The sequence below is a fragment of the Thamnophis elegans genome, chromosome 1 (assembly GCF_009769535.1).
Source record: "Thamnophis elegans isolate rThaEle1 chromosome 1, rThaEle1.pri, whole genome shotgun sequence".
Taxonomy (NCBI): domain Eukaryota; kingdom Metazoa; phylum Chordata; class Lepidosauria; order Squamata; family Colubridae; genus Thamnophis; species Thamnophis elegans.
This window is the reverse complement of record NC_045541.1, coordinates 1,082,633-1,105,958: the sequence shown is the minus strand read 5'-3', so window position 1 is coordinate 1,105,958 and position 23,326 is coordinate 1,082,633. Positions and strand designations below refer to the sequence as shown.

The 23,326-nt window shown below is 40.0% G+C and overlaps 1 protein-coding gene across 1 annotated transcript in view; it reads right to left on the bottom strand.

The window, feature by feature from the left end:
- Positions 1-22,960, bottom strand: part of BARD1 (BRCA1 associated RING domain 1) — a 39,685-nt gene extending 16,725 nt beyond the window's left edge. The window contains exons 1-6 of the mRNA XM_032211741.1: positions 22,696-22,960; positions 19,073-19,129; positions 14,914-15,059; positions 9,599-10,161; positions 1,767-1,847; positions 244-416 (exon numbers count right to left, since the gene is read on the bottom strand). Coding sequence (XP_032067632.1) covers positions 244-416; positions 1,767-1,847; positions 9,599-10,161; positions 14,914-15,059; positions 19,073-19,129; positions 22,696-22,916 — 1,241 coding nt within the window. The 5' untranslated portion in view covers positions 22,917-22,960. The remainder of the gene's footprint in view (positions 1-243; positions 417-1,766; positions 1,848-9,598; positions 10,162-14,913; positions 15,060-19,072; positions 19,130-22,695) is intronic.
- Between the last annotated feature and the right edge of the window lie 366 nt (positions 22,961-23,326).

The following is a 23,326-nucleotide window of genomic DNA, read 5'->3' as shown; positions in this document are numbered from 1 at the left end:
CAAATTCTAATTAAAATATCGGGGTAAACTTAAAGAGGCTTGTTGTCTGTAGTGATAAGCTTTTGATTGCCCATTCAGATGGTGGCTAAGGATTTGCGTCATGTGGTTCCCCCAAAGAAATAAACAAAGTTCCATCAACAAAAAAGTAGATGCCAGAGGGTATTTTGGGGGGCAGGGGGAATACGGGCTTGCAAAAAGAACTCTATTCAATGGTTCCAAAACATTTATCACGTAATTACTCACACCGCGTCTCGAGAAGCTCCATGCAAAAGCAGCAGTTCCACAATTTCCTTATGTCCATTCCTGGCAGCATCGTGAAGTGGCATATCATTCTGATATCCAGTCACATTCAGCAGTGCCCCGTGTCTTATCAGTAATTCAACTATCTGCTTATGCCCATGATTACAGGCTTCATGCTAAATATCGAATGGGGGAAAAAAAACAATATAGAAGTGACAAAATAAGAATTGGCCCAACAAAAAACTGAAGCTTCATCAGAACATCCTCTGTCGGCTGTGACCAGGGGGGCCTTTGCCCAGGTTCGCCTGGTGCACCAATTGCGGCCCTATTTGGATCGGGAGGCACTTCAAACGGTCACTCACACCCTTGTCACCTCAAGGCTGGATTACTGCAATGCGCTCTACATGGGGCTACCCTTGAAAAGCGTTCGGAGACTGCAGTTAGTCCAGAATGCGGCCGCGCGAGCAATATTGGGTGTACCGAGGTACACCCACGTTACACCTGTCCTCCGCGAGCTGCACTGGCTACCAATTGGTCTCTGGACGCAATTCAAGGTGTTGGTTATTACCTTCAAAGCCCTACATGGCTCAGGGCCAACGTACCTTCTAGACCGCCTACTGCCACATACCTCCCAGCGGCCAGTAAGATCCCACAGATTGGGCCTCCTTCAGATGCCGTCAGCCAGACAGTGTCGGCTGGCGGTCCCCCGGAGGAGACCCTTCTCTATGGCTGCTCCAACGCTGTGGAATCAGCTACCCTCAGATATCCGGACCATACCCACTCTCATGGCCTTTAGGAAAGCTGTTAAAACCTGTCTGTTCCGGCAGGCCTGTGGCTGTTGACCTCATTGTTGAGGTCCAGCCTCGATTGGAATAAATGCAACTGGTTTTGTGATTTTAAACTGTCTTTCTTTTCTTCTTGTTTTTTTTTCTTCTCTTTTTTCTTCTTTTTTTTGTAAGCCGCCTGGAGTCCTTCGGGATTGGGTGGCATATAAATTTTAATAATAAAGAAATAATAAAGAAATAGCTTGATAAAGCAGGAAACTGATGCCCCTAGATTACAGATTTTTATTTATTGCAACCAAGACTGACTACTAGATAGTTTGCAGGTATAATTAATCATTCCAGGAATCTTTGCTGTAAGTAAAGGAAAAAAGCTTACGTTTAAATTTCATCTGGCAGAAAAAAAATGAACACAAAGTAACTACCCGTAATGTATTTTACCACTTTTCAGATTCTGCTCAGACTTTTAAAATCCATTTCTCTGGCATCTGAAAATGCAATAGAAATTCACCTGAAGAAAGAAACTAGCTTAATTCAGAAAGAACAAGGCAGGAACAAATAACAGGAAAAGCAAGAGAAAGAGGCTCTCGAAACTATTTGAGTTTATTAAACAAATGAAGTTTTTCCTTTTTCAGGACAAGCTGAGAAAGAGTTCATCTAAATCTGTATAAATCACCCCACAGTCTCAACAAGGGTGAGGTAAAGAACAAAGGAAGAATGGAAGGAATGAACCATTTAAATTACCAGCGGTGTCCAACCAGCATAATCTTTAATGTTGGGATCAGCTCCCTTTTTCAACAAGCATTCAACAGCAGAAAGATTACCCTAGAAAAAGGAAATGAAAACATAAAACACTAAAATTTATTAAACGTTAACAATTTAAATTTATTGAAGATCTATAAACCCAAACTAAAAAATAGGAAGATCAGTAAGATAAGAGGAAATCAAATATCCAACAGAATAAAGTAAAACATGAAAGTTTTTAGAAATGCAAATTTTTAAAAACCACTGTTTATATTAAATGATAAATATATTATAGGTAATTGATATTCTGATTTCTGAATTTTTTTTAAAATATTTTTTGGGGTTTTCCCTTCTCTAATAATAAAATCTTTTCTCACCAATTCGACACACTCCTGTATTGCTTCTGTTTCAGAGGCTTGTCCCAACCTTTTGGCAGCCGTTTTTGTTACTTCTCTTTGTTGTGTCCAGATGTGGGAATAACACAGGAGCCATGGATAGCCAGTAAGATGTTTATTAGCACCAGATGACAAGCGATTCAAAGATTTCCCTTCAACTGTCAGTGTATTTATACTCTAGCCCGAAGCAACTGTCAAGCCCAACTGTCACGAGGCCAGCCAATCAGATGCTGTGCCTTGACCAACCAATTAGAACGCAACACAGGTTGTTGCTGGGTTATAACACTCTTGTAGTTGGCAAAAAGAGTTTTCTCCTGGATCAATCAGGGGCTTTGCGATGCCCCTGAGATCAGCAGGACATGCTCTTCTCTATCACTGTTCCTTCAGAACAGTTTAGGTCCAAAAGGACCGTCCAGAAACAGAGATATCGACAGCAGTCCTGGAGACCCAAGACTGCATGTTGTATCGTTGCGGCGTCAAGCCCCATCCATCCTGATTTCTGAATTCTTTGACTTATTTCCCTCATCTAGAGAACTATACAATTGTTACAACCCCTTGTTACTCTTTTAAAATTAGATATCCTCTCCATTATGAAATATTCTATGAATTTAAAAAATGATGGTAAAAGAATGCAAGTCTAGGATAAAAATTGTGTACCACAAACATGATAAAAATTTGACTACTCAAATTAACTGTAATCATGCTAACAGACCTGTGGCAACACTAACACATACAACTGTGTTGATTTTCAACCACAGGTCTGTCTCCACTTGGAATTCAGTCTACCTTGTAACAGTTACTTGTCAACTCCGAAAACAAGACTAGCAATCATTAATGCAGACATATGCATTACACTCTTGCTAAATTATCCCTTATTTATTATGCTTATTTCTATCCTGACCCATTAAACTGAGAAAATGTATTAAATGGGTGAAATTGATATGCACTTCACAACGTAAAATATTTGGGTATTATTAAGATTAATATGAATGATGGTGATGATGATGATTGTGTGTTATTTCGGAATAGCTATGTGAAAGTATGGCATGAAATGAAGGACAGGTTAAGAAGGGAAAGCTACATTTTATCATTGTTGGGGGAGAATTTCTATGGTAAAATGAATGTACTATTAAATGTCTGCTAAGTAAGACAGTTAAATGAATTTTGCCCAATTTTATGACCTCTCTCGCCACAAAAGAGTCACTGCAGTTAAGTTAGTAACACATTTTAAGTGAATCTGACTTCCATTAACTTTGCATGTCAGAGGTCACAAAAGGTGATCACATGACCCCGGGACAGTGTAGCTGCCATAAATATGAGTCTGAATTTTGATCATGGGAACCATGGGGATGCTGCAACAGTTGTAAATGTCGTAAAAATGGTCGTAAGTCCCTTTTTTTAGTGCTGTTGTAACTTTGAACAGTCACTAAATGATCTGTTATAAGATACCCAGCCTTTGTGTATCAAGAAGCATAAAACTGAAAAGCAAAATGATCAATCAAAAAGCTGTTTACTGCTTTTTTAAACTAGTAAATCAACAGGAGTGTGTTAGCAGTAACTTTATCCATAGTTCCTTTGCTTTACCTAGTTTTAGAACATTTTAGAGCTAACTTTTGGTACGGTTGCCCCACAATCCCATTCAGGGTATCAATATGAAACATAAGCTTTGTATACATTTATGTACACTTACATAAAGTAGAGGATTTTTTTTTTTCAAAAACTCAGGAGTGCATGGCATGTTTGCAAGAACAGAGATTTTGTCTTTCTTTTTACTTTTAATGAGTAATAAAAACATGATTCCAGTTTACCACGCAAATGGCTGCATTTGTTCAATTAACTGTAAACTCATCAAACTTTTTCTGAACCAATGTTCTTTTAGGATATTTACTAAGAGTGTCAAAGCTGTAAAATAGGAAAGACCACCCTGCAATTTCAATTAAGATTGATCTGAAATACACATATTTAATTTTAAATGCTTTTAACAGTCTCTTAAACAACCCAAAAGTTGAACTCATTTAATTTTCATTAAGTTTGGTGTATTAAGTCCTACATAGTAATGAAAACAGTATAGATTTATCTGATAATTAACGAAGTCGCAGAAGAATTAAATGTATTTTCCATTTACAGTCCCATGAGACTGCTTCTATTACACTGACAAGTTTAATTAGATAAGAAATTCAGAAAATAGTTGCAGCTACTTAATACTGCAATCCAAATGGAACAATCCATGGCTGGGTGGGAAATGGGACAAAACTTTTCCTTTCAGCTAATTCCAGACCTTTCAAGAGAGTTTTTCCCTCTAGTTTTTGTTAAGCCTCTGAGTACTTGCTTTTTTATACTTTAGTTTGTACACTGCCTACAATTCCTAGGGTGGGGTATATAGGTTGATAGTAATCATCACCACCATCATCCCCTCATGAAAGAGTTTATTGTGCTTTAAAATTGGTCTTTGGCATTTTTTTTCTGTTCCATTTTTACAAGTAAAAGATTATTTTAAAAAATTAAGAAATTAACCAGGAGTCACACATAGTAAAAGCTTACTTACTTAACTTCATTGTGGCCATTAACCAGCACAAGAGAATTGGTATTCAAATATTCAAAACTAAATTGACAATATCAGTTCATGAAGACAAAAAAATGTTGGCTAAAAAACAATCTTAAAATCGAAATAGGCTAAAAGGCTTACAACAACATATACAAAAAAAAAACAACCAAATTAAAATGAGCAATCTGGTTAATATAAAGTTGGAATAGCTGTATAAAATGGTCTTCTGGAAGGGTCTTCAAATCTGGCTCTGATGGGGATGCTAGGGGTGTTTGATAGGATAAGAAAGAAAACTCCATTCCCATTATTGCCTGTCTCCTTAGCTTTTAGCCTCTATTTAATCTTTACTAATTTTAACTTTTATATGTATGTTTTTACCATTTTTAAGTAGCCCAGAGTTGCTACACTTGGACAGGTGACATATAAATTTAATAAATAAAATACAAATACTATACAAATACTTACTGTATATTTATACCCATTTTCTTTTCCATTTTCACAAGGAAAAGGTTATTTTAAAAAATTAAGGAATTAACAAGGGCGCCTTCTTCCCTACTTCCTTTTTCTGCTTCAGGTGTCAAGGGAAAAACAAAGTTCTGATTCTTGCTCTTTTGGCAGCCTCAACAATTGTTAATTGATATTATTGTGGTGTGTCTAACAAGGGGTCACGCATTGTAAAATCTGACAATAAATAAAATCAACTATTCAAAAAGAAACTACATGCCAATTTCGCCAATGATATGCTAGCAGAAATGCTTGATCAGTCTTCCAGCAAGAACAAGGGAATCCAGAAAAGGCTAAAGAGGGAAGAATGAATTCCTATCACATTTAAACTCCCTTCAGACAAGATACTTGGACTAAGGGCAGCTGTAATTAATTTCCAATGAATATCCAGTGGGAACTAGAGCAAACAAAAATCCTAATTTCCTTCTTCAAGTACCCCCCATCTGAAGGGTGGGTTCAGCAGCCTATCAATTTAGCTGGCCTCATTTTGGCTGATTAAGATTAGGGCTATGGAAATTTTTAAATTTGCTAAAGTAACCATGTCCATTTCCAGATGCTGCTCCCATCTGGTCTATACATATGTGCAGACACAACCCTTTTAATTCACTTATTTAGGCTAGTATAAGAGTCTTGGAATTTTTGACTTGGCTTGGCTTTGGCAATATCTGCATGTCTGAGAAAAGGATTTATAGGAGGTGCAACCACAGCTTTATTTGGCGCCACTCCAATCCCTCTTTGGAAAGAACTAGGAGAAAGGAATTTCAACCCATTATGCATCTGATCCCCAGAGAATAACTTGCAATTTGAGGGAATTGGTTCCTTGAATTTCACTTCCAAAAATCCCATGAGAAAGGGCTTTACAATTCCAAAGAGTCAAGTTGCTTATTCAAAACAAAATTGGAGATACGTGCTGTGTTCGTATTCCTACTTGAGAGGAACTCAAATTACACATAGTGCACATAGTGTAAACTGATCAGATTCCTGGAGGGGAAAGGTCTAGTGGCCACTGAGGCTCATCCATGAAAGCGAGGAATATCTTGGAAAGGCAGATAGAGGTTTTCAAACTAAATGCAACTAGGAAAAAACAACTACAAAGGAAAAGGAAGCCCCATAGGAAGACTGATGGCAACATGTCATTCAGAGGATAGAAAAGCCAAGACGATTGTCCCTGGCACTGGAGGTGAACCATTGATTTCATGTCCTCTCCCTGGAAGAAAACACACAGGCACCTGGAGCAGGGTCTTTATCAAGTGCTCCAGTGACAGGAAGAAAAGTAGCTCAGCCAGAGGAGCCCACTAGGTACCCTGAAGAAACAAAGCTGTAGGATGGTGATTAGTGATTATTTATGGAGATTCTCAGTCTTCTAGGTCATGGTGGCCTCAAAAGTGCCTTTCCAAAAGGCAAATGGACGACGGACAATGAGAAGTGAAACATTTTCAGGGAAAAACCAAGAAAATCCAGTCGCCTTTTGGAAAAGCACCTTTGGGACATCCCAGTGTTGTGGATGCTTCATCGCTGGAGGTCTTCAAAAAAAGACTGGACAGCCATTTGCCCCAGAAGATATGAGGACTTCTTCCTTGGGCAGGGATTTGAAGTCAGAAGACTTCCAAGATCCCTTCCAGCCTTACGATTCTATAAAATAGCAAGATTTTGTTCATTTATAAAATCATCCGATTGAAGACTAGCAATGAGGGAACTTAGAAATGAATAACGCTAACTTTAAGATTCCTCTTTATTCCCATCATCCTTGAGCTCTCTTGCCAACTCTGTTATCCTCAGTATTCTTCCTTGAACATTCTGCCACTTGTTACTGAGAATAGCAATAGCACTTAGACTCATATATCGTTTCACAGTGCTTTACAGCCCTCTCTAAGCGGTTTACAAAGTCAGCATATTGTTCCCGACAATCTGGGTGCTCCTATTACTGACCTCAGAAGGATAGAGGGCTGAGTCAACCTTGACCTGTTCAGAATTAATCTCCTGACGGTGAACCAAGAATTAGTCTACAATCCTGCATTCTAACCACTCTGCCACCACAATATTTTAAGAGTATAATATATATGGAGTATTGTCCTTGTCCCATCTGATACAGGAAACAGCAGAAGCAGGAAGCAACAGGTAAACAATGGGCAGCTGTTGCTGAGAGCAGACTTCCAGAATAGGGAAATAAATCTCTCCAAATACTGTCCAGATAGGTATGTAGCAGTAGAGCAGTAGACTTATATACCGCTTCATAGGGCTTTCAGCCCTCTCTAAGCGGTTTACAGAGAGTCAGCATATTGCCCCCAACAATCTGGGTCCTCATTTTACCCACCTCGGAAGGATGGAAGGCTGAGTCAACCCTGAGCCGGTGAGATTTGAACCGCTGAACTGCTGATCTAGCAGTAGCCTGCAGTGCTGCATTTAACCACTGCGCCACCTTGGCTCAAGGAAGCCTGTTAGCATTTTCCTCTTATGCACAATATGAAACAATTGTGGTTCCTTTGACATTGTAGAAGGAACATTTATATTTAACCAGTGACAGTGAGCAAAGCAGTAGAGTGAAATTGCTCAGCTATGATTGTCAACCTGTATTCAAAGGAGAAAATGTATGCGTGTTTCTTTCCATTTAGTTAAACAAGTGTACACGGTTTCTACCCTTTTTCATAGATTAGAAAGCGTGAATGTTTGTCTAGGCTGGAGTCATACAGGAAGAGCCAAGAATACATTACTTAGAACGTCTCCTTCATTTTTCTTATCTAGCATAGTTGAAAAACAAATACATTACCTAGCTTTATGTGAATTTTCTTCCAAAAAATAAAGTATTAGAAAAATAATGCGACTGCTCACGTTTCTCCCTTCCGCCATTACATGTAGTCCTCGACTTACAACAGCTCATTTTGTGACTGTTCAAAGTTACAACAGCAGTGGAAAAAGTGACTTATGACCAATTTTCAGTTACGACCTTTGCGGCCTCCCTGTGGCCACGTGACAAAAATTCAGACCTTTGGCAACTGGATCATATTTATGATCTCTGCTGTGTCCCAGGGTCACGGGATCACCTTTTGCAATCCTCTGACAAGCAAAGTCAATGGAGAAGCCGGATTCACTTAATAACCTGCATACTAACTTAACAACTGCAGTAATTCACTTAACAACCGTGATTTGAAAGGTTATAAAATGGGGCAAAATTCACTTAACAAATGTTTCACTTAGCAACATAAATTTTAGGCTCAATTGTGGTCTTAAGTCGAGGACTACCTGTATATTTTTATTCAAAGTACAATTATATTGAAAATCTGGAGGAAACAGATTTTCATTAAAAGAAAGCTGCTGTACCAAATGGTTTTGTAGAATATCTACAGTACTTCAGTCTCTCTCTTTATAAATAACTCTGTGGAAAAAAGTCCAGGGGTTGTTTTCTTGTGGCATTTTAATGATTTTAGAATGCTGACTTCAATTAACCAAAACAATAATTCCATCTAAGTTGATGCATCTTCATCATATAATTTTGAATAATTAAAAATCTATTATTTCGCTAAGGAATTTATATGCAATAACAAATAGATTCTATTTCCAATTAAAAGAAACATATTTGGTTACACAAAATTCCAGTTTGATAATCTTGAAAATGCTCCATTTTTATTTTTTCAAACTGATATGCAATTTGGCATTTTCCTGGACTTGTAATGCTTATTGGAACAGCAGATCAAACCAAGGGGAGAGCATCCTTCTCGTTGGCAATATTTTGGTATCATGTAAGAACAGATTAGTGCCCAATCTTTTGCCTTCAGGAATTGGTAAAAAGAATTTTTTTCTACAGGGAATGACAATTGAACATTTTAATTAGGATTGCTTCTATACACACACACTGACCCCAAAGTTATGCAAATTTTTACAATGCACAAGAACAAGTAATAAGCATCTGAAGAGCCGAGGTGGCGCAGTGGTTAGAATGCAGCATTGCAGACTTCTGCTGACTGCCGGCTGACTGCAATTTGGCAGTTCAGATCTCACCGGGCTCAAGGTTGGCTCAGCCTTCCATCCTTCTGAGGTCAGTAACATGAGGACCCAGATTGTTAGAGACAATATGCTGACTCTGTAAACTGCTTAGAGAGGGTTGTAAAGAATTGGGAAGCCTAAGTGCTATCGCTATCTCTCTTCTAATGATTGAAACAGGCATTCCTAATGTTGAATGTAGCATTTCTTTTCATGATTACAATATCCACAGAACACCAAAAAAAGCACATACATATACTATAATGCAGTATCTCTGGAAAATAAAGGATGTAGACTCTGTTGTATGAACTAAATGATTTAGAAATATCTCTAACTCTTCTGTAATAGCGAAATAGAAAAAATATGTTATTTTATTGAGAATAAATATTCCAGAGAAGAGGTTAATTTACCTCAATAGAAGTAGTATGGAGTAAAGTCTCCCCTTTATGGTTTCTCTTGGCTGATAAGTTTTTGGGAAATTTCTTGAGGAATGCCTCCCTTTCTTCACAACTCCTGGACACTTTTGGATGTTCTGGATCACTGGCACATGCAAAGTCTTCCAAGTTCCTTTGGGGTGATGTTATTCCAGGAAATGGCAGAGATGGGGAAGAAACTGTAGAGTCCGTCATGGGAAAGGCCGCCACAGAATTCCCTGGCGGCTGCTGGGAGGCCTTTTTCAGCAATCGTGACTTCCGGCGGACAGTCCCCTCTTCTGTTTTGTGACATTTAGGTGTCTGTTCCTCTCTGAAAGGCTTCTCATGAGGAGGTGAAGAAACAAAGTCATAGATGGAGGCTAAGTTACAAGACTCCCTGTCCTTGACAGATTCCTTCAGCTGCTCTAATTTCTTTGGGCTGGTCTTCAGGGTGAATTTCATCCTCCTACTGCGAGGACTGAAACTCATTTTGATTTGTTTCCTTTTAGTTTCTGCCTCTCCAACTTTCTTTCCCAAAGCAGGCGAGTTATCTTCACACTCTGAACAAGGAAACGGAAGGAAGGAAGAAAAAACATTCAGTTTTATGTACACTATAACAATATTAACTCTTATGGGTGGGATTATTTCTATCTGCACTGTTTCACTTAAGGCTGCAGTTATGATTAAATGCTTTTTCCATTCCAAAAGCCTGTCATGCTTTTTGTATATAAACATTTCCTTCTAATTTCTCCACAGTTTCTTATCATGTTTGGGTATAATATCTGACCAAAAATTCTGCAAAAAATCAGAAGAGTTCCACATATATAGACCGCTAGTTTCCATGGAAAGTTATATCACAATTCAACACTATGGAGATGAGTATTAGGGTTACTCGTAGTACAGCACATCCTGTTCTTCCTCCGTCTACTGAGATAACTTTCAGATTTGCAGAAAACATGTTGCCATTATGTTAAGATTTGCCTCAAAACAAAGATCAAAGGAACAGAGTTCAGTAGTAGAAACATTCTTTACCTACAGAAAATGAGTTCAGTCCGAGTCTATCCAAGCAGGTCTAAGAAAAATATCTCACTTCACCAGTACAGTCACAGCCGTCTGGTGAGCTGTGAGGACCACTGTTTTTAACTGTAAATGCAGCATTAAGCATTTCTGCAGAGAACTCATATTTAGAATGTGTTATATTATACTCTGTTCAGTTTAACTCACCACTTTATGCAATTCTTCCAGGGATATTCTGTAGCTTCCAGTACTCTATACCTCTCGTGAGCTGTCAGTCACTTCTTTCACTCAATGTGCCCAGCAGTATAAACTTTTCCATAAATACAATAGTCCCCATGATATCTACAATACCATGCACATCTGTCTCAATGTCACCTTTGAACATTCATGGTACATGTTCTCTATCTAGTTTTAGGACAGGTGGAGAACAGATCACATCTTAGGTCTTCTTTGTATAGAAATACTGAAAACTCAAATGGATTTACAAACCTTTAAGATTATTATGCATCTGTTGCTATAAACTATAGAAGTTCAAACATTATATAAAGTATCTTGCCTAATACAAAACATTTTTAAAAAGTGAAAGACAAGGACATTATACTATGGAAAATTTTAGTTACTTAGCATACTGGGATATGGTATACAAATTGAAATATGTAATTATTTTAAAATTTCGAATCCATTGAGACCAACTGAATTTAACATTACTTACACCACTCTGCATTAAAATCCCAATTATATATTTTTAGGATATTTTATTAACAAGTTAATGTAACCAGAGGAATAAATATATACACATTCAATTTAAAAGAAAGATCAGAATCACTATAATCAAACTAAAATGCCCCTTGGCTTCTCTTAATGAATTGTACTCAACAGCTCTTATTAAAATCTTATTGTCTTATTTTCTATTGTAGGTATTTTATTTTAATGGGTGAAAATCTCGGTGATTTGTGTCTCAAGGGCAGTATGTGCAAACTAAATTTGTAGAGTAAATAGAATGTAGGGCATAAAGTTGTAACTTTCATAACATCCTACATAAAATTTAATATATTACACTGAATATTTGTTGATAAAGCAAGTTGCAAGCATAAGTTATTAATATAGCCTAAAGCAATGATGACCAATTAATGTTGAAATATTTCATTTGTACTTTAGTTAGGCCTATTAAAGAACTGGCTGGAAGCTCTGGGTAGAACAAAACAGAAACAAAATAAGATTGTTCCGTCACTAGAAAAAGTTTAAGTAATCTTCTATTGCAGCAACACAATCTGTGAAGCCAGATTGCCAACAAGCTTAGAAACGAGCATTCTATAGGTGGCATTTACTCCTCATATTATTACTGTAATTGCAAAATATTTACCTGGATATAAATATTCATCTCCAGGAAAAAGGAAGGAGGTAGCTGTCAACTTTATTTTTAACTGCTTGCATTTGTACAGGCAAATATTGCCATTCTTCATCAAAATGAACCAAATGCAGAGAGCCTGCACAGTAATATTTTAGCCATTAGTGAATTATGTTTACAACTAGTCCTCAACTTATGACTGGCCACTTAGCCACCATACAAAGTTACAAAGGACCTTTCCACAAGCTACTTACAACCCATTTTTGAAATTCTGATGGCCATCCCCTTGCAGTCATGATTTGGGCGCTTGGCAACCAGCCCACATTTACTGCCACTTATACCACCCTATGGTCATGATTTATTACCTCTTTTTTTTTGCCTGAAAATAGCAATTACTTCCAGTTTCTGCCAAAAAATTCCTAGTGGCTAAAATGGGTTTGCTTAACAACTTCTGCAGAGAAGTATTAGAGGTGTGTGGTGACCCCCTTAACAATGACTTATGGTTGCAATTTTAGGCTCCATTACAGTGAACCTGTACAGTAAATATATTAATAATAACACTGCACAAGAACCATATTAATCTTTGACTAAAGAAACTAGGCTGCAATTTTTTCCCCTTGTCAAAGGGGGAGGGGGGATTTTTTTAAAGGACAAGCTTTGTGCTAATGGATTCAAGTTTATTGCTTGAAATGACAAATTACAGTATATTTAGTTATTAAGCTGCTGCACAATGGGAATGGAAATAAGTTTTCAACGAGTTCAAAATTTTTGTATCTGTCTATTAATTATACATATTTCGCTCCATAAAGTACTATATCCAGAAAGTATGGTTTGATCTGTCTCAGGAGAATCTTTTGGCGTTAGCTGTTCAGAAGAAGTCAAGAATTTATTTCTCATTATCTTTGGATTAAGCCTTTTAGGAATACATGCTTAAAACCAAAGTTCAAGGTTCATGATGATAATGAAGGCTAATTAATATAAAATGAGTGGCTTTACTTTTTTTCAAACATGATTTTCAACGTTTTTGCTACTTCCCCTCCTTCTGCTCTTCTTAGCATCTTATCATGCCACGCTGTGTTGTCTGTCCTCCCCAGATCTATTCTTCAACTTGTAGCTCTTATTGCACCAACTGGCATGAGCTGGATGATGGAAAAACAGTCAACGAAAACAAGGCAGGAAATTGTAATGGAGTCGCCCCATTGTGGGCGAATTTCGGGGGTGGCGGTGTTTAAGTGAACTGCTTCACATATTGTGTCCCCATCTCTGCTCTATGTATTCGTTTTATTAAGTGGAATATGAGTGCCTCAGGGGTGGGGGAGACTCTAATGCAGACACAAGCCCACTCTCTCTACTCTTCCAATACTTCCCCATCCCACCTGAAAAACCAACCACATGCTCTGTTTCTCACCCTTTTGGATCCTGTCGCTTGGGCCCTGTCTCCACCCCTGCTATTGATTGTTAATCTTTTGGAAGTTCTTCAGAACTCAAATTGCGGTGCAGAAGGAGGTACAAGCTATTCCATTGCTGGGCCACGTGGCAGAATAACACAAGTGTATTGCAGCTGTCACTGGGGGAGTGAAGGTGTAATAGCTCCTCTCCTAACTTAAGAAAGTAAAGACTCTTGAAACGGATTATTTCAAAAGGATCCTTTAATCAAGCAGGATGGAAAACCATTAGAGGCAAAGCAGCATCTGAAAACCTTTAGGCCATGCAAATGGGATTAAGCTGATAATGACCCCTCCCCTTTGTCCGAATGCAGATTCCGACCAATACACAAGTGTGAAGATGCTTCCTTAACTCTTCTGCCCTGAGAGTAGAATAAAACATGCGTTCCCATGGCTATCTCTAGTTAGACATTAAAGTAAGATATCCCACATGGCCATCATAAACATCCCTTCAGAGGTGCTGGGACCTTCAGTCTTCCGGTGACAGGAAACTCAGTTGTAAAACTCAGTTGTTACAGGTACAGCTAGTGATTTAACTCCATGTCCCCCCCTCCTCCCAATTGAATGGCAGTCTCACTTTTAGGGATCTGACAGAAGGCTACCACTAGGAAGCAGAAATCCTGGTGGTTTTTCTTCCCTGCCTAATCACCAGCCTTCTCTCCCCCAGCATAGCATCCAAATGCTAATGTGCTAGAAGAGGGAAGGCTAGGAAGGCCAGCAGAGAAAGGGAAGCCAAGAGGGTTTCTCTTTGCTAGTTGCTAGCCTTCCCTCCCCCAACATTACCGTATTACAGATGCTCTGCTGGCTGGAGAATTCTGGGAGTTGAAGTCCACAAGTCTTAAAGTTGCCAAGTTTGGGAACCACTGACTTACCCCAAAAGTCAATGTAGATGCCGACAGGGAAGTTTGCAAGTGAGGGATGTTGGATTTGAGGTCTGTTTCCCCAGTGCACCAAGGGATTTCCCCTCACCCCTGTGCCACCCACTGGATGAACAACCTCAAATCCGGCAAAAATGCCAGTGAACTCCAGCATCCTGAGCCTTTCAGAATGCTGGTATTTATTTGTAGGGGTCGAACTCCTAGTGAATGCCAGTGTTTCTGCCACTTCATTCTTCCCACATATTGGGCAAGCTGTGCCGATACAGTTGTCTACACATTTTCAGAAGGGAAAATGTTAGTAAACATCAGACCAATAAGATTTTAGTTAGATAAAATGAGATGAAAAGATAAGGTTTATTGTTATTTACCTATATGCACAACAACCCATATTAAAATGATATTCTGATGCCTCCCTCTAAAAAGAAGGAATGCCTCCATCAAACAATGTCACCATCGCAAGGATAACAATAATAATAACAGCAGCACCACCAAAAATGACCAGTTATACAAAAATGACACCAAGATGTATATTAATTACACTCCATTTTAAATATATAGTGGAAAAGAGTTTTTGTTCTTTCAAGCTACATAATTCCAGGTTTCAAAAAGTATTATTTCATTTACCTGAGAAGTCCTTGTCCTGCAGAGTTTGCAATTTGCTGTAGAGTTTGATGATGTTGTCCAGTTTCCTGTTTATTTTCACATCCTGTTTAGTGATTGGCACCTGACATATTGGGCAAGCTGCGCCAACACAATTGCCTACACAAGTTCTGAAAAATATAAATATGATTTCATGTGGGGAAAACTACACCTGGATAACAAACAACTATTTCTAACACATGGTTGAAGAGGTCTTTATCTTAGAAATACATAAGAACAAGACAATTGTTTACAGTACACTTAAAATGCGGAAGTCTTCACTGATAGCTTGTATAGGTTAATAGTTTGATACACAGTCTATGTTCATACATCACACCAAAGTGTAATTTAGAACAAAATGCACAAGTAAGAAAAATTATAGAGAAAAAAGACAGTGGCATTAACTTTTGCATACTCCCACTTTCTGGACTATAAGTTTTATCTTTCTGTGTTACCAGGATTAACTGGGGCTATCCATAACCAAAAATGTCAAAAAAGCTAGCTTCATACTTGCTTATGTTTATATGAATCAGTTAATGATAATTACAATCCCTGATTCAAATAGGAAACTCACTGTAGTCTAAACAAATCAGACAAGGTTCTCCGAAATTCTATTTCTGATATTTCATATCATTATAAACAATGTTGACTCAGCTGCTAACAGGTTAGGAAACTGGATTCATTTCGTATTACTCAGTATTTAACAATGGTTACATGTATCAAACATATATCATCTCAAGAGTCGAGATGCCACACTATCAGCCCCTCTGCCACAAAGATCCCGCAGGAGAAGAGCAGTCTGGTCGACCGTGGGATCTGGCAGGGTGAGAGCTGTGAGCCATAAACACAAAGCTTTTGCTGTGACCCAGCATTACAGAAATAGCGCCCTTGCTGAACCTAATGGGGACACTAAAGAGACAGGTCGAGGTAGTTGTGATAATGATGACTCAAATAAGCAGGGGATCGTGGTCCAAAATGAAGAACGTTCTTTGGAAAGGCAAAATTGGAACCCAGGTATCACACTTCAGTCGCACAAGAAGATCAAGGAATGCAAAAAGAGAAGTCACCTTCTGGTTGGTGATTCAATCGTAAGGGATGTAAATTTAGGAAAGGATATGGAGGTTTTAAAAGAGGTCAGGTGTCTGCCAGGTGCTACTGCCAGCAGAGACAAGAGGCGTATTCTTAAGATAGTCAAGAATGCAAGTAAGGACTGTGATGTTGATGCTATTATACATCTTGGCACAAATGATCTGTCCCCAAAAGATGTACCTTCTGTGCAGAATGATTTCCAGAGCTTGGGGTATGAACCAGCGTGTAGCGGAGTTTAATATGTAGCTAAAGGGAGTGGTGTAAAAGGGAAGGCCTTGGTTTTATTAGTCATGATCCCTGCAGCTGGTCCAATGAAAAGCTGTACGAAAGAGATGGCTTGCATCCATCCAAGAACAGGACTGGGTTACTTGGCATTAAATTCACAGATTTTTCCGGATAAACATTTAAACTGAACAGTGGGGAAAGATAATTAATTGATACAGAACATTTCTGTCCCCAGCAATCTAAAATTCATAGGGTTATCAGTGAATGTAACATAGATGTTTCTGCGGGAAGATTATCAGCCCTGCTGTCAAGCAAAACCAAGCATTTAATAGTAAGTGCTATTCCATGTTCACGAATCATACAAGGAGCAGTCAGGCATAACACAGGTTATGTAGACAGTAAACACAGGGTCAATCAAAATAGACTCAAATGTCTATGGACCAATGCACAGAATATGAGGAATAAACAGGGTGAATTAAAAATATAAGTAAACGAGGGAAGATATGATATTATTGCCATTACAGAAACTTGGTGGGATGAAACCCACAAATGGAACACACAGCTAGAAGAACTTAAATTATTTAAAAGAAATAGACCAAATAAAAGAGGAGGTGGAGTTGCACTATATATAAGAAATAACTACATATCTACAGAAATAGAACACAACAATGATGAACATTATCTTGCATGCATTTGGGTCAATATTAAAGTGGGGTGGGGGGAGAATGACATTGCCATAGGTCTATACTACGGGCCACCCAACCAAACAGAGGAAGTAGATGAACTTTTTGCTAGTCAGCTAACTAAGGTATGTAGGAAACACACCACAATAGTAATGGGAGATTTTAACTACCCTGACATCAACTGGGAAACAAACTCTGCACCAAGTGGAAGATCTAACAGGTTCCTAACAAACTTAGCAGACAACTTTGTTTCCCAAAAGGTAGAGAGGGGAACAAGGGGATCAGCCATTATGGACTTAATTCTCACTAACAGAGAGGAAATGATAGAAGATGTTGAAGCTATAGGAACCTTGGGAGCAAATGATCATGCAATATTGGAATTCAACATTATGCAAACACAAGTAGTAGAACAAAGTCAAACTAGAATCGTGGACTTTAAGAAAGTAATTTCAATAAACTTAGAGAGAGCTTGGTAAGGATTCCGTGGATGAGAATCCTCAAGTGGAAAACAACTCAAGAAGCTTGGGAAATTTTGAAAAGTGAGATTATAAAAGCCCAGTCTAGCACAATACCAATGAAGAAGAAAAATAATTTATTTGGACTTCAGTAAGACATTTCATAAAGTATACCATAACCTACTACTAGATAAAGTAGAAGAATGTGGGTTAGACAGCATCACCATCAGATGGATTCGTAATTGGCTGACCAACCGCACCCAACGTGTAGTCCTCAATGGAACTGCATCTACATGGAGGGAAGTATGCAGTGGAGGACCCCAAGGCTCTGTTTTAGGCCCAGTACTCTTCAGCATCTTCATCAATAATTCGGATGAGGGTATAAATGGGGAACTCATCAAATTTGCAGATGGCACCAAGCTGGCAGGAATAGCCGACACTCCAGAAGACAGGCTCAAGATACAGAAGGATCTTTACAAACTTGAAAATTGGGCACTATCTAACAAAATGAAATTCAATGGTAAAAAAAAGTAAGGTTCTACATTTAGGCAAGAAAAACGAAATGCACAGGTACAGTATAGGTGATACGTTGCTCAATAGTAGTAACTGTGAGGGGGATCTTGGAGTCCTAGTGAACAACCATTTAAATAGGAGCCAGCCGTGTGCAGCAGCTGCCAAAAAAGCCAACACAGTTCTAGGCTACATAAACAGAGGGATAGAATCAAGATCACGTGAAGTCTTAATACCACTTTATAAGGCCTTGGTTAAGGCCACACTTGGAATACGGCATTCAGTTTTGGTGGCCACGATGTAGAAGAGATGTGGAGACTCTAGAAAGGGGGCAGAGAAGAGCAACAAAGAGGATGAGGGGACTGGAGACTAAAACATATGAAGAAGGGTTGCAGGAACTGGGTAGGTCTAATTTAATGAAAAGAAGGACTAGGAGAGACATGATGGAAGTCTTCCAATATCTCAGGGGTTGCCACAAAGAAGAGGGAGTCAAGCTATTGTCCAAAGCACCTGAGGGCAGAACAAGAAGCAATGGGTGGAAACTCATCAAGGAGAGAAGCAACTTAGAACAGAGGAGGAATTTCCTGACAGTTAGAACAATTAATCAGTGGAACAACTTGCCTCCAGAAATTGTGAATGCTCCAACACTAGAGGTTTTTAAGAAGAGATTGGATAACCATTTGTCTGAAATGGTATAGGGTTTCCTGTCTAGGTAGGGGTTTGGACTAGAGGACCCCCAAGGTCCCTTCCAACTCTGTTGTTCTAGTCTATTCAATAGAGAATATAGATTGAAAGCAATGTGGCGAAAAACGGGTCAGGCATAAGAGATTACTTATAGAAATTGCTTGTGTGTGGGGGGGTGTTTCTTCCCCCACCCCTGCCCCCACTTTCACAGAGCAGACTGAAGAGGAAGAGATTACAAGACAGTAAACAGGGACACAATGAGTAATATACTTGACTGTTTGCATAATGTACTTCCAGCTTCCAGTCCAGAATGTGCTAAAGATTGCCAGCACATCTTTTTGATGTGTATTCCCCATTGTGTGCCTCTTTATTCTCTTATAATTCCTTTCTCTCGAATCCATGATCAAAATAGGCAAGTTTGGGAAAAACTTTATAACTATCATTTATTTTTCACATTGTTGAACCCTTCATCTCCCTTAGAATTACATCATGACTCACAGACAGAAGACATGTCCACAACTTCTTAGGTTCACAGGTTTCTTCAGAATGTTAGTACTGCGAAGAAGAGAATAAATGGAATTGAGTTATTTCTGTCCTAAATATTAGAATGGATACATTTTCATTGCATCTTCAAGGTAAATAATATCAAGATAAACAAGCTATGTAAACACTCTTTCTTCTACATAAACATAAAAAAATGTACCATGAAAAATGTGTTCATCTTTCCTTACTCAAATAACCTCACTCTAGGTAGCTGTCTCTGCCTCTTGGGACATGTTAAGAATCCCACCTTCAATGCAGAAAAACATGGCTAGCATTGTGGAATCAAGGATGGGCTGCCAATCCCATGGGTGTGTTTTTAGAATCTAGAGGACAGTTTAAGCTTCCTTTTAAAGCAGAAGCAAGTAGATTTACAATAATTACAGCTTTGTTTGGTTGCATCAAGGCACATCAAATCCATTAGATTTCTTAACTGTTTGAAATAGATCAGGGATCCTCATCTTTTTAGGTTGGAGCACATCTGAAATTTTGAAACCATCTTATGGGCTCAGTAATCCGATTGCCATACAAAACACCCATTTGGTAGTGGCAGAGCAGCTAAATTATTTGCTACTCCTCCTTCTAACCTCCCACCATATTGAGCAGATGGGCACATTGCCACCCCCCCCCCCCCCACAGCCCTTTTTAAAAATTATTTTTTAATTATTTTAACTTTTTCAAAATCCTTCAAGGGAATATACAGAATTTAGAAGCACAGCTGCAAATAAAGATTATATATCAGATTAATACACTGCAGCATATTGGTTTCCTAATTATTAAGAAAACCCAGAAAGTGAAGCATCTTCTGTCTTACAATCAATAACTAATTACAGCATTGTTCAAGTTATTCCTCACGGTATTTGTTTGGTAAATTTCAAGAGTGTTATACAACTATCAAAAGGGCTTCTGCACAAAGGGAAGCAGACATTAACAGGGGGGCTACTTCCCTAGCTGTAACTTATTCCAGTGCTTTACAGCATGAGGGGAAACTGGAACGAGGCTGTCTTTAAATGCGCTGATAAGAAGCTACAGGTTCTTGTCTGGTTCTGGAAGGGTTGCGACCAAAGAATCAGGATCCATGGATATTCAGGGCAACTTCGATAACAAGATTTTAAGGGAATGCTACCTTCAACTGTGCAAAGCAGTGTTGAAATCCTTTATTCATTCTGCAATATTACTGTGATCCAGCCAGAGCGGGACAAGGCTCATCTGCCCACATCGTCTTTCCCATCCGCTGGCCCCCACCTGCCTTCTGGAGGGCAGGGAGGCCAAAAAGCGGGTCTCTGGAGGCCAAAAACGGGCCCATTTTTTGGCTCCCTGGCCTTCAGAGAGGAGGAAATACACACACACACACACACATCCCTCATACACATCCCAAGACAGCCACATCCCTTCCCTAACCTGCTTTCCACCGCAGGAGCAAATTGAAGTTTAATTTGTATGCATTGTTTGAACTGCTAAATTGGCCATGCCCACCATCACATGCCCACCCACCATGCCCACCTAGTCACATGCCCACCTAGCCATGCCCACCCAGCTGGTCCAGCCCCCCAACAGTCTGAGGGACTGTGAATTGGCCCAGTTTAAAAAGTCTGAGAATCTCTGCTCTAGAGTAACACCCAGGTCAGCCTTTATAACCTGGCAGGATAGTTGACTGCAATTCCTAATTCGTCTGATGGGCTCTATATTGAGGAAGGATGACCAGTGCCAAGAAAGTAAGTGTTATCTGGGAAACCTATAAGAGAGGAAGCCACAACACATTAACATCCCTCCAAAGAAAATTACCCTTTGAATATAAGTGAAAACGTCTATATTTAAGGAATCCCCTAATTTATGGAATAGATTCAATAACAGTAACCCCATCTACAATTGCAAACTCCCGTTTTCAAGGAGAACCGTATCTAAAAGGAAATAATTCTGTTTGCAAAATTGAGAGCTAGTCTGGTGCGGTGGTTGAGAGGCAGGGCCAGAAACAGGGAGAAGAGCATCTCTTCGATTTCACTTTATGTTTTGGTTCAAGGGGGAGACGATGGCAAAGCACTTCCAGAAAACCTTGCCCTGGAAATTTCAAAGACTCGTCCGGGAGTCAACACTGAAAAAAAAAAAAAACTAAAGCGAAAAAAACAAACAAAAACATCCCGATCCACTAATTGCCAGATAAATTCCCTGCCACTTGGTTTTGTTTTAAAGTTTAACATTTTATGTAGAGCCAGCAAAGGCTGGAGTGGGCCAATACATATAAATGCTCTGCTCCCTCTTCAGCAGAGGGAAAGAAGAGGGAGGGGTAGAGAGGGTGGGAGAGAGGATCGGAAGGAGGGGGAGAAGGAAGGGAGGGAGTGTACCGGGAGAGAGGAGTGATAGAGGGGGAGGGGAGGTAGGGTAGAGGGGAATGTTGGGGGGGGGGGGCGAAAGGAAGGGTGTATGGAGGGTCGAAGTGCTATATTGGTTTTGTATTTTGGGGAGTGTTTTTGACAAGGAAGGCTGCGTTTATTGCTCAATGTTATATGACCCCAGTCAGGCACAGTACAGGGCGGGGCATAACCTTTTCCTAGGGGGTCACAGCAACACTTGTAATAACAACACAAATAATTCATACACCATTCGAAAGCCCATCAAAAACTGAGTTTATTGACACGATTTAATAGTCAGTATGACCACCATTAGCCCTTCGAACAGCATTCAAACGAGGTGGATAAGAACACAACAAATCTTCAAACAGTTCCGTTCGATTTTCCAGATTTTTCAACACAGTTTCCAAATTCATTCTCAAAGTTTCAACCGAATATCGATTTTGACCTTGCTCCTGAATCATCAGAGCTTCCACTTCATCCTTAATTATGGCCCCAATGTTCTCTGCCGGATTGAGATCTGGCGAATTGAGATCTGGCTCCAGCATCGCGAGCCTCTCGAAAGGCAATGCATTTTATTCTGTCAATGATCCTTTGTTCTTCCGAATCGAATTTTCCAGCCATTCTTAAAGCAAATTTAACATTTAATAGCTCATTCAATTCAGTTTTTTATGGGCTTTAAAATGAGGTGTCGCGGAAGTTGTAAACTGCTGTCGATCTTGCTGTGACCCCCTAGGAAAAGGTTATGCCCCGCCCTGTATATATGTGATCGTATGAAATGAAAATGAAAATAAAACATATTTTTTTTAAAAGAATACATATATAAATGCTGCCTCGAATCATTAATTTCCCTGGATTTTTGTTATTGAGAAGTTTTGCTCAGCCCATGAAGTCTGCAACCAGAGGGAATTAAGTCCCCAAGTCTTAAGGACGTTCAGGTTGGAAGCCTAGACCAGTCTTTCTCAACCTTGGCGACTTTAAGTCCTGTGGACTTCAACTCCCAGAATTCCCCCAGCCAGCATAGCATAGGAAAGGAAAGCATAGCTGGCTGGGGGATTCTGGGAGTTGAAGTCCACAGGACTTAAAGTCGCCAAGGTTGAGACAGACTGCCCTAAACAGCGCGGCCCATTGGCGCAGGGCAGTCGGGGGCATGAAACATCCGCAGGGCCACCCAGCAAAGGCGGCTCGGCTTCCCCACCCGAAACCCTCCCCTCCCTCCCCTTCCTCCGTTACCAAAGGGCGCATTTCAGGCTCTCGGCCAGCCGTCTCAAAGCCAGCCGCGTCGCTTTCCACGGGGTCCCGGGCTGCTGCGGGCGCTGTTCCTGCGCCATGTGCTCGGCGGGCGTGTTGCCCGAGCGGCTCCGGAGCGCAGCGGGCCGCATCACGCGGGGCAGGAGGGGGGAAAGGCGCCCCGGAGGGATCCGTTCGAACGGCGCGCGCTCTGCGGGTTCCATGCAACACGCGCGCGTGCCAGCTGCCGGGGGGGCGCATGCGCGGGGCTGTAGACGTATGAGATGAAGATCGACGCTCTCGGGGATTCCGTTGCTCCCTTTCACGGCCCCGCCTGAAGCCCCTTTTTTTTTTAATCGGCCCCTGCAAATAATAGGGGTAGGGGGAAAACCCCGGTGGTTTCATCCTTATGGCAATTCTAATCCCCGCTTAGTGAACGGAGGAAAGTCTGAAGAAGCGGCATGAAGAAGTAGCTCTATGGCGCATTAGGGGCGGAGCCTTTGCGAGAAGCCCTCCGTCCCGCCTTCGGCACCAGAAGCCCCCGGTCTCTGCGCATGCGCCGACGCCCCGTGCCTCTGATTGATCTCCTTGTTCTGCAAGGTGGTTTGCAAAAGGAAGGGAGGCGCCTGCGTGG